Genomic DNA, 12,172 nt, shown 5'->3' with positions numbered 1-12,172 from the left:
ATCTTTGGTGAATTGCCATCTGAGCGCATCTCTGATGTCTCGCGAGAGTGAAAGCGGCCACACCAAAGAGATTTTTAAGATTTTTTTAGGGAGGAAAGGGGGGAGTACTTCAGGGCACAACAGGCTAGGGTCCTGTTTTCTTTATAACTTGGTCAATGGTTAACCACGTCAATATAAATTTAGTCGTATAAAGTAAAAATGGTACTTTTTTTTTTACTAATTCCGGGCTTTATTACTAAGTTGTTGCTCGGTTTATTGATAAGAGCATTACAAAGAAATGAACGGGAAAAAGGACTGTGGAGTAATTATTTTGAATAGGAACCTGTGAATGATTCTTAAATACAGCAACTCGCTACTGAAGGGGAATCTCCATGATCTGTTTCCTGATTGATGGGCTACAATTATGTATTTATGCCCGTCAGGCTTAGGAACTCATTACCAAATGTAAATACGAACTTTAAAACGTAAAATAGGTTGAAAATCACAGGAGGCCAGTATTACTCGTTACGTATTTAAATACTCAGTGATCCGTGCTCTTTGTACGGGGCCAACTTCACGGCGCAGTTTCTGGCAGCACCTTATTTATAATACAAATACGGTGATCTTGACACCATCATTGGGTTGTGACACCTAGAGGAAATCCGGGGTAATTACACATCCAGTTGTTTAAAGCAAATAGGCAATGATTCTAATACAGTAGTTCCTTTCTTTAATATAGTGTTTTTTTTTACCTCAAAGGGATAGGATGACACTCAGTGCTCTATTTCACTAGCAGAAACCAGTGCTCCACCACCACTCCACCAGTGGATAAGCGAAAAATAGCTTCAGCAGTTTGGGAAATGTAGGGTGGCAGACTGTAGAATTTATCCAGGACATTAGACTTAACACGACTATATTTTAAAAGATCGCCCTGGAATCTTTCATGAAATCTTTCAGGTTTCATGGAAACCTGGCCTCTGTTTAACATCTCATCTAAGGGACAGTACCTCTTACAGCGCAGTGTTCATGGTCATGATACTGGAGCGTGACCAAAGGAAAGACTGCCTCCTACTGGTCGTCGAACACCACTTAGGAACATAAGAGCATAATAAAGGGTTGAAAGGAGAAGAACTCATTTAGACCTTCTAGTCCATTTGGTAGTTAGTAGTTAATAGATCCAACTTGTATGTGTAAGTACAAGAAAATGCTTCAGTAGTTATTGTATTGTGCTTCACCATGCAGTATGCAAAAGACCTAAAACATACAATAATACCATGGAGTCAATCAGAAGAAAAAGCAACAAAAACAAAATTCTAGACTGGCCAAGGTAATCTCCAGATTTAAATCCAGGTGATGCATTTTACTAGCTGCTGAAAAAATGGAGATAAAACACCCCAAGAATAGACAGTAACTCATTGGACGTACAGCAAAGCATCTCAGATGATGAGTCAGGTGAGCTCTGTTGGTCACAGATGTGATGCAGTTATTGCATCGGTACAATTATATCGTTTTTCAACTTTGAAATTTACTTAAAGTGAATTTGTACCAATAAATATCGTCACTTAAAAACACTGGGTTGAGCGCAAAATATTTTTGGACTAAACATGTAAGCTCAAATGCTTGCATTTAAATCATATTTGTATCGTTTATATTAATCCTATAAACACAGACATAAATCGCTTGACGGTAAATCAAAAATAACACTTTTAATTTTGCTGCCCCAATATTTTTGAAGGGTAATATACAGTATATATAATTATGGTTTGAACAAGAGGTTCAAAAATATTAACCATCGCTAGTAATACAGTGAAAGTAATGATTATGGGTTTTTTTGCATTTCTTTTCAATTTATTACAATTCTACAAGGAATTATAGTCTTACTTCACTATCTGAAAATAATGTCATTTAAAGTCCTTACCTAATCCTACAGACAAAGCCTTTTGGTAAATATTCATGTTATCTGCAATCCTTATTTACTTAACTATTAAAACAGCTACTAACAGGATTCGCGCATGAATCCATTAGATAATAAAATAAATGTATGATTTTTGCACCTTCCTTCCTCTTTCATTAGAGTTTAGCATTTTCAAATCCATGACGACCGGACCGAGAACGGCGTCAGCGGTAACTATGGTAATAGGCACTTATTAACATCGGTGTATATGATTGGTCGGAATTCTATTCCTATCTCAAGAAGCTGTTTTCCGATTCGGTAATAGACTGTCAATGTTTTTGGAGTTTTATTAAAAATAAACTACTGTTGTGACGGATCGCTAGACTATGTTATAATACGAATACGTGTAGGTTAGGGTGGTTTTCACAATCTTATTTTTTGGCAGATATGAAGAAGGTAAGAAAAATCTACAGTGCTTGCTATACTGCTGTTGCTTATGGTGCTGACTTGGAATATTCAGTCGCAAACACTGTAAGTCAAGCGGTAATATGTAAATACGGTAAAATATTTTAAATGTCAACAGACGATGAATGAGTTTGCAAACAAAATAGACCCGATTACTTGTATTACTATTAGAATAAAAATCAGAACATCCCTGCTTGTAAATGTCTAGATATGGAATGTATTAAACGTATTACTATAGACGATACTTACAAGTTTTATATTATACGAATTATGTACGCATACAGTATGTGAAACACACTGTACGTATTACAGAAAAGTACTGCGTAATTTCTGTTAGAATAAACCGAAAAGTAACACGATGACAGTCAATGCAATTGAATAATACGACGCGCATCTGTGATGACTATAGTGTCTGACAAGAAACCTCACATTTCTCGGTTGAGAGATTTGGTATTCTCGAGGTGTTTTTGAAAACAGTTTAGTTTTTAGATATTCTTATAGTCCTATAAACGACGTTTTCTAACATAATATATTTGCTGTCCACATAGGTTGGACGGGATGTTATTCTCGTTTGTCACGGGGCGTAACACCACCGATCCGCGCTTTAGCTAGAATAATTCAGCTCTATTCCTTTTGAATCCCTTTTATAAACAAGAATGTTATTTGCGCTGGTTAACTAGGACAGGAAGCAGGTGCTTCGTGCAGTATTTCCTGCCTTCTCTGCAGAAGTAAATTACTTTCGGCGCTGCCGAAACCTAAACAATGCATTTTTAGCAAAGCGCATGATCACAGTTCTCGGGATCAGCGTTTTCATAATTTGTAAGAAGTTCTTTGCAATTTGGACCCCCACCCCAGTTTAAACATAAATCCGACTGACGTGTTTTTGGATCAAGTGGAAATACGAAATCCACAGGTGCTGCTATTAATTAAAATACATAAACAAAAGTGCACTGTCAGAACAGATGCTCCAAAATTACACGCTATTTATAGAATGACACGTTTGTTTCTGGGGACCTTTTGGTCACGTTTCCAAGACGCCCTTTCTAAATAATTTCTCAAGTCCACAACAATCTATTACCCAGGCGAACTACATATACAGGTTCACATTAATCGCCAGATTAACTCTGATATTGATGCAGAAGGACTAGAATGTAAAAAATAGGCCTATTTTGGCAGTATGCTCCGAATTACTGGAGGACAGTGTGCCCTGCAGAAAAAAAAACAGCAAATCAACTTAAAGTGAAAATAATTATATATATATTTGTTCTCAAACTTGGTTTCTCTGTAATGAAAATAAGCAGAATCTACATGAACATAAATGTCGTTAACCTTTGGAACTGTTTTCGTGGCTGAGGATTAAGTCCAGTTCTTGCTAATAATTAAATGTCTCGCTTACAGGATGGAAATACTATACAGTCGCTTCTTAAAGAAGATTTTAAAATGTTCATTGGAGAATTTATTTTTTACAAATTAATAGTAGAAGAAATTCATTTCTAAAACATCTTTAAAAGGCTTCTTTCTATACATTTTTTCTAGCGTGTTTTTTTAAAAAAGAAATAATTTCATTAAAAGGGTGCTGAGAATAAAAATAATATTTTACAATCACTTGCATAGCATCATGTCGCAAAGAGATATAGCTATAATGATAAAAAAAAAATCAATATTTTTCCGGGAATGCCCTCCACCTATACGAACACGGGTTGGTTTGAAACTCATTTCAAAAAGTAGTATGCATCATAGTCGAATGATGCAAGTGATCGTTTTAGAATATGTGTAGTTGAAAGAAGCTTGAAGATCGACAGCGAGTTTTGTTTTCCGCAGCCACTAGCGTTTTCCGCTGACATAGCCTAACTATTCCCTTCTGTTTATCAATTAGCTTCGCAGGTTTTCTAATGTTGAATAAACAGTAGCACGTACAGACCTGCTGCTGCACTGGGAATTCACTTAATGCTGTGTACAATTTAGTTTTCCAGCATGCCATCTGAACGAGTACCATAATGTTTTTTGTCCTCTCTGTGGTTAATATGCGTATGTTGTTTTAACACAGTCCGTCTAATGACTATTAAGTTCTCTGGAAAGGAGCACTGTAATAAATTCGGTTATAGAAAATGTTGTATATTTTATTTATTGGGCTTTATATGTTACAGTTTACAGTCAATTCAGTCGTTCAGTTATCCTTCGTAATGCAATAGTATTTATGTAACATATATTTTACATTACAACAGATTAAATGGTTACTTCACTGATTTTTGTGTGGATTTTTAGGAATGACTACTAAATGCAGTCAACCTGACACTTTACCATGCCTGACCAAGATAAAAAGGTAAAACGAACGGACAAAGGACGATTGACAAAGACAAAAGGAAGTGCTGACAAGTAAGGATTAAATATATATTTTTAAAAATATAAATTTTAGGTTAATGCGTCTCATGTAACATATATTAGATTTTAATATTGTGTAACTTTGGGTTTGGTGTCCTCTATTATTAACATGTTCTTCCTCAGTACTAATAAAATGTGCCTTTTTATATTCAGGGCATTCTCAGACCTCAAAAGACTCTACTCCTTGCTTAGTGTTCCAGCAGCAAGCAAAAGTCAGGTAAATCCCTTAGCTATACTGTATTTATTCATTACTTATTGTATTAAAATTGAGAGAATAGATATGTAAAACCTTCTGTATTCAGTATTTTGCCTTCCTGCTGCAATAACTCCGTTTTTTATATTGTACTATTTAAATCCATGTTTCAAATTCCCTGAATAGTCTTTAAAAATATTAACAAGATTGCTTTTCTCTATGAAGAACGTCTATTTTCTGTGTGTCTTTGCAGGTTGGAGCTGTGAGCTGTAACAAGGCATGTAGCAGTGTTGCAAAATCACAGCAACAGCCCTCTCTTCAAAGGAATAGTACCATTAAAAACAGGAATCAACAACAACAATCCACTGAGGATATAGAATTGGAGAATTTTAGGTATGGAGGTGCACAATGTAGTTTACTTAATTTGTACTAACTGTACAGTAATTTTTTTATGTACTGTATACTTCAAGCAATACTTGAAGTCCTCAGTATCAAAACAAACATTGACATATCAGTTATTTTACTTCAAGTTTTTTTTTCTAAAATAACATTCCGAATTCTCTAGATATGCTTTAATGGAAGACGTTTCTTCTTCCTTTGAGAATCATAATGGTCTAAGCAACAACCAAGTTGTTACATTGTCAAGAGACGTAAGATTTTGGAAATGTGTTCCTTCTTCTTTATTTCACTTCTCTTTCATCAGGTAGCACTGCCGATGAATGCTTGAAAACATCTTTATAAGAAGTACCAAAATGTCTTGTGACAACTATCTGGAACCTTCAGTATAGTTTTAATTGATTGGGTAATGAAGATGTGCCCTAGAACAATATGAATGTGAATGACATTTTTTATAAAACAAAATAAAAATCAACAAGTATTTGCTGATTGTTTTAGATATTTTGACTCCGGCACTAAAGCAGTAGCAAGGGCAAAGTCTTCCTTACCTTACAATATGATCTGTATAGAAGAAATTGAGTTATAGTCACAGAAATTACAAAAAAAATAACTTTTTAATTGGCCCAATTTATTTTTAAGTAATTTCGTAAGGTTTATGAAACTATTGGTAAGGCCTATAAGGCAAGTCAACCTATAAGTCAAACAAATCCTTAGAAAAACACAATTGTAACATCATTCAAAAGTTTAGAATTGTGTCTTTGTGCATGACATGGTGAGGCCTTCTGCCTCTGTTTGGGCACTTGTGTGATGGGTTTCTTTGTAGAGTACTGTATCTCAATGCCCCTGAAATAATTTCTCTCATATCATGAACTACAATAGCAGCTTGACCTTCAAAACCTCATTTTTTCAGCTTATCAGATGGACATCATGACGTCGAAATGTTGTTTCAAAGCTACTCTGGCTTCACACCTGCTGTCAAAGGCCGTTTCAGGCTTCTTCCTCACTGTTCTCGCAGGAGAAGGAGAAAAAAGGAGAGAAAAAAACACCTTCGGCGCTGTAAAGCTGTATTTTTCACAGTTGTCAAAGCACATTGAATGCGATTATTGCAATAGCCTTGTGAAGATGCAGTGTTAACGTTACATTAATAAGACAAATGGTATCGTTTATCTTGCGAATCAACATTTGCTTCTTCTTTTGTTACACAAAGCGTGACTTACAAGAATGAAAGAAACTTCAGCAGCCGACCACAGCACAAACATTTTCTGGACATATTCACTGCTCTGGTTAAGAACAGATTAACCTCCAGGTAAAACCATAGGCATCATTCATTATGGTCCTTTTGGGAATTCTGCTGTAGCTTGCCTATATCGAGTGAGTTTTTCACAGTTAGATTGAAAATTTAGTTTGAATAATCTTAGGAATGAGGGGAAAGGGGAAGAACCTTTGTAGGAGTAAGCTTTGGGCTCATTGGTTGTGGGTTTGAGTCTCCACTGCAAAACACTGTTGCTGTACCCCTTGAGAGAAGTAGTGTACCCCAATTGCTCCAGTTCACACCCTGCTGTATATGTGGGGACCAGCTCTGGTGGTAATTCCTGGGATGACCCACCTCCCCATTTCGGGGGCTGGTCATGCTCTTTAGTCCATTTAACACTATGAAAATCAGGATGAACTGTGGACAGATGAGCCACTGTGGCTCCAGTATAGACTTTTGATATATTTTCTGACAACAATAATAATGTATTAAATAACAAATGCCAATGTAGGTTTTGTAGTCTAGTTAGATGTGCTTAGGAATAATTTCCATTTGTGGCTTCAAGTAATCAGCAGGATAGGAAAAGACAAAAGGAGACATTATTGGGCATAAAGAGTCATGTGTTTTAATTTGTTTACACTTGTCTTAATTTTCTATATTGTGAAGGGGGCATTTAGATTCAACATGCATCATAAATTTAAGATACTGCTAACTGACAGTGTTGCATATACTCTTTGTACTCAGTGAGTGGACTGATCATGCCCAAGCTGATAACTTCCTGCGAGTGTTGATTTGCCTGCGACTGCTAATGAGAGAGCCACTGTACCAGGTACATTTTAAAGTGCCATGCTGTCAAATTACAATTATTAAAAGCTCAGATTGGTGTCATAGGACAAACTAGAAGATATACTTATTTTTCGACTGCAAATACTTTCGTAATGAATGTATGCGATTTACAGAAGGCCTAAGAGCCACCTGCTTGCAGTGAGTTTAATTCTGCTGGGGAAGTGCTTTCACTGAAGCACAGTGATCTGGAGAGATATCCTGCTGCTCCGCGTATCGTTTATCCTGTTACTCATATACCCTGGCCCCGTGCAGAAACACCAGGGTCACGATCAAACAAAAGGAAACAGCTGGCCTTTCGGTTACATTGTTTAAGACCTGAACTCACTTTCCGCTGGTCCTTCGAATCCACTAAAACAGTTTTTCACTTCAGACGTTTCGGAATTTTTTTGCTGCCCAGCATGGTAATAAGCATTATTACAAAAGCCTTATATCGAACTGATTTATAGTGTTTAATGCTGGTCCATTGAAAAACACATAACTTTCCTAGAAGACTTATTTTGCTGTACATGTACTGTATAAAGTCCCAATAAATACATTTAAGTCTATATTTAAGTTTTTTATTAGAATGTGCCCTAGTAAGAATGAATTAGGCATGTCAAATTCAAATCACAATACGATGAGTCGCAATGTTTAGTTTTCTCCAATGATTGCTTTTATAGATGGTCAGTTGTGTAGATAGAGCTTGGTTTCTAAACATATGTAATTAAAGTATGAAACGTGAACTATATGTGTGGCAGTTTTAAAGTCTTTGGAGCTTACAATGTACAGTCCATATTAACCAAGATTGCACAAATATATACTTTGTGACTGTAATCTTCAAATTGATATTCTTCCAGTCAAATTGTTCTCTCTGTGCTGTTATAACACTGTTTTGCTAAAACTAAGGATGGTGTTCATCAGTACCTCTGTTTTCTTTCCACCTTTAGAAAGTTTTTCACAAGCTACAAGGAATTGATTGTCTAGCTCAGGTAAAGAAAGCATGTGGCATAAAATATACCTGTATGTGATTATTATTCAAACTTGAATCATTTTTTGTCACTTTGTAACTTAAACGTAAATGTCTCTTTAAGCAAAAATGTATTTAATTTTGAAAATATTGTTGAAAATACTCTACTTTCAGTTTAAGCCTGAGCTTAAGTTCTATAAAGTGTATCTCATCTACAGCACATGGAGACAGTTTCAAATGAATATCTTGAATGTGGAGAAGAGCCATTTGTAATGGACAAGCTGGTCAATATGACGTGTAAGATTTCTTATATTATATTTGACACACACATTTTTGAAAAATGTGTTAGTTTTTGTATGTTAACTATTTATTGTTTTTATTCAGATATTTTTCAAAAAATCGCCGCAGCTGAAGAGCAGAGAAAATGGATTATTGCTTGTGGAGCTCATAAGGTAATCTATGTAGCAATGTAATACTTATAGGCAATTAAAATATTAATATATTAATATTATGCTTTTGGTATTCAAATGGAACCAACTATCCTGTTGGTACCCTTTAAAATACAAATGAGAAAGGGGAATCTTTTTTTTCTGCAAATCTGCTACATTAAGCAGATACAAGTGAAATACCTTATCTGCAAAATAAATGTTGGTGTTGAGTTTCAAAACATGATCCTGAAGTAAACCAAAGCAGAATCACAAAGCAATTTCTCAATGGTCTTAGTCTTGAGCCTCTCTGACACACCAAAAATAAAATCTAAATTCTAAATTGCAAAATTTTAAACAAAACAAATCAAAACTGGCGTTTCAACAGAAGAACATTTACTTTGTATTCCTTGTTTACAGGTTAATACAGGTAAAATAATTTTTGTCCACACTTATAACTTCTGCTCCTCCTCCTGCTTATTGGAATAAGCAGTTAGAAAATAGATGGATAGACTTCTTAGACTATAGGTCCATGTCAGCAAATTGGGCTCTGTTAGTACAAATAGAGATAAAGGACTACTCTGTTGTATGTACTGTAGTTATACTTTGTACAACTGCAACAAGATTACTTGATACCGTATTTGTCTGACAATAACCACTGCAGTGTACCCTCACTTTATGCGTATGTTTTAAGCAAATTGTTGACAGTGCGGTAGAAAGGGAGGTTGAGAAACATGTTAAAAAACTCTGTGTCGTGATTCATGCCGTAGTTTTCTAACAAGGAGGCTGCCTCTGTTTTCATGTTGCCCTCCTGCTACTGTATCTCACTCAGAGGTGATGACATTGGCTTGCTGTGGTGTTTCTTTGCAGACGTTAGTGAAACTTCTTGCAGCCAGAGACAACAGTGTTCTGCTAGGAGCTCTCCTGGCTTTGACTAGCATAGTTGAAAGGTACGTTTCTGAAGATGAGGTGGCTAAGCAATGAAGCTTCACATGAAATCAGATGTTTTCAATCTGTTGGCTGTGCAATAATAATAAAAGAGCTACTGTATGTGGGTCATAGGTAGTTTCTGGAGGTATTTTCATTCAATAAAATTTATGAAATGTAATTAACACTCTTATTAAGTGACAAAGTAAGTGTTATTTACTTTTATGGATTCCATTTTTGGATGCTGCATTACTTTGACCTGGCTTGATGTATTTTTGTTTTCAGCCCAGATTATAAAGAGAAGATCGGGGAGCTCATGATTGTGGAAAATCTTTTGATGATTTTGCAGGAGTATGATTTGCTTTTAAAAAGGTAAGTCATGCACTTATTCTTTGTAGACTGATCTAAACACTACACATTTTGAAATGACCATTAACCTAAGATCGTTATCTGTTAAACTACGGAAGTCGCTTTTAGTAAAAGAGTTTGTTTAAGTAAAAGTCTTTTAGAGGTTTTTCTCGTAGAATCCTTTGAAAGCCTTAGTCTCATTTTCTAATGGTGTTTCTAACCTGTTTATTCAGTGCCGGTTCAAATTCTTAAATCCCTGTGTATGCATGGGTTCCATTTTTCCTCCTCAGGATGGCTGCAGAGCTGCTCCGCCTGCTGTGTGCTGACCAGCAGGTGAGGGAGCAGGTTAAAATCTTTGAAGGGGTCCCTATTTTGCTGAGCCTCCTTCACTCCGAGCACCTCAAGCTGCTCTGGAGTGTGGTGTGGATTCTGGTGCAGCTGTGTGAGGACCCTGAAACCAGCACTGAGATCCGTGTCTGGGGAGGAATCAAGCAGCTGCTGCACATCTTACAAGGGCAAGTGTCACGATGTGTAGTTTAGGACCCTGTGCAGACGGTATAATCCGGAAGTGACTGGATTAAGACTTAATGGGAAACACAGTAGGAGCAGGACTGGATGGCAGACAGGGGGGTGAGACTGTGGTGATCCAGTGCTCAGGGGTCGTGGCGCAGGCGAGCAGTTCCACAGCAGTCCAAAAGGGGGAATCCAGGGCACAGTCCAAGGTCCAAAACCGGTAGGTCCATCCCAGACAAAACGATGAAAAAAACAGGAACATGGAACACAGGAAAAGGAGATTAAAATGGGGTGAGCGCTCCGAGCAACCAGACTCAGCTTGGTCAGGACACCGTTAGGAAGCCTATGCCTTTAAGCCGGGGACGTAGGGCGACCAGGTAGGCGGGCCTCCGGGCGTCTGTCTTCCAATGCAGAGCCAGGAGTAGCGAGAGCGTCAGGCTTAAATTAGGAGGGACAAACAGAGGGCAGGTGCACATAATCAACTAATATGAAAGGGCCAGAGCGCCCGTAAGAGGAGGGATTACAATCATGAGAGGCAAGTTTCACAGCAATCCTGCTGCAGGACTTCTGTCAGGCTGTAATTGCAAGAGGCTCATAAGAAAACAGCTTGGAAAGACCCAAGGTCTTATCACAGCATTACTACGCATGAGAACACCATTCTTGGTGCTCTTTTTTACATTACGGGGAAAAGCAGTACTAATAATTGCAGGGGGTCTAGACCAAGACCGACCATGTTGACGTTGTTACCCCTTTTTCAAGAAATGGGTAAATGAAAAGTTGGATCAATTAGCTACTAGCAACTGTAGATGATAGTGTAGCCTTCTTTAGTTTGTAACCTTTTGTTCTAATAAATTGCAGAGTTTTTAAACAATAGAAAGTAGGAAATGAGGCAATATCACAATGCCTTAGTCTTCACATTTACACAGACCATTTGCTTCCTGTTGGATGCACTTATCCCTCTCACTGCCATACTGGCATTTTACACAACTTCACCTTTTGCCTAAGAGGTGTTGAGACAACAAGGGCACATAACCATTTTTTTTATGCTAAAATTGGCTGGGTATTGTACTCACCGGGAAATACCACCCTCAGGCCTGGCTGCTGGGGTACTACCATTCCAGTTTCAAGCAAGGCTCCCTTTCCTTCTTTATTTCCTTCTTTATTTTTTTCCTTTTCCTTTCCCATTCAATAAGTCTTTAGAAAGGGTGGATTTTTGTCTGCTTCCTTGCCTCATAACTGTGCAATGGAGCTCCATAGACAGGGCAAGTGGACTGAAATTGGATAAATAAATGTTCTTGTGAAACCTATTTCTTGTGAAAGCTAGTAAGCCAGACAAAAAATGTTAAATGATAGTTAAAGAGTTTTACTGATTGGGCATATTAAGCCAGAGGACTGATAACAAACTAGGGAGCAAGATTTGTTTCAGCTTCGAAATGTTTTTACAAACACATCTGGTTATACATTTTTTTAAAGAAAGGAACTCCTTCCTGGCTGTTATTAAACTTGTGGAATGGCTTCCTGGAGGAGAATATTTTTTCATAGAAATCTAGATATACCCATGGCCCTCGTTGGGGAAAAAACCAATATGTTCTCATGCTCCTCTCTG

At 37.1% G+C, this 12,172-nt stretch overlaps 1 protein-coding gene across 11 annotated transcripts in view; it reads left to right on the top strand.

Moving 5' to 3' along the window:
* Window positions 1-2,178: 2,178 nt before the first annotated feature.
* The window catches only part of nek10 (NIMA-related kinase 10), a 65,985-nt gene continuing 55,991 nt past the window's right edge, over window positions 2,179-12,172 (top strand). For 6 of the 11 annotated variants that reach the window (XR_001479571.2, XM_015357442.2, XM_015357444.2 and 3 more), the window contains exons 1-12: window positions 2,180-2,329; window positions 4,604-4,714; window positions 4,874-4,937; window positions 5,167-5,306; window positions 6,517-6,615; window positions 7,306-7,390; window positions 8,334-8,375; window positions 8,572-8,650; window positions 8,738-8,805; window positions 9,649-9,728; window positions 9,991-10,077; window positions 10,344-10,568. Coding sequence is in view for 10 of the 11 variants with exons in the window: in XM_015357442.2 (XP_015212928.1) it covers window positions 4,641-4,714; window positions 4,874-4,937; window positions 5,167-5,306; window positions 6,517-6,615; window positions 7,306-7,390; window positions 8,334-8,375; window positions 8,572-8,650; window positions 8,738-8,805; window positions 9,649-9,728; window positions 9,991-10,077; window positions 10,344-10,568 (1,043 nt within the window). In the remaining variant the exon portion in view is untranslated. Of the gene's footprint in view, window positions 2,405-4,603; window positions 4,715-4,873; window positions 4,938-5,166; window positions 5,307-6,516; window positions 6,616-7,305; window positions 7,391-8,333; window positions 8,376-8,571; window positions 8,651-8,737; window positions 8,806-9,648; window positions 9,729-9,990; window positions 10,078-10,343; window positions 10,569-12,172 lie in introns of all 11 variants that reach the window. The other 5 variants (XM_015357448.2, XM_015357443.2, XM_015357446.2 and 2 more) reach the window with 4 other exon arrangements.

The sequence above is a fragment of the Lepisosteus oculatus genome, chromosome 10 (genome assembly GCF_040954835.1).
Source record: "Lepisosteus oculatus isolate fLepOcu1 chromosome 10, fLepOcu1.hap2, whole genome shotgun sequence".
Classification (NCBI taxonomy): domain Eukaryota; kingdom Metazoa; phylum Chordata; class Actinopteri; order Semionotiformes; family Lepisosteidae; genus Lepisosteus; species Lepisosteus oculatus.
The sequence above is the reverse complement of the archived record's forward strand: the minus strand, read 5'-3'. Positions and strand labels throughout refer to the sequence as shown.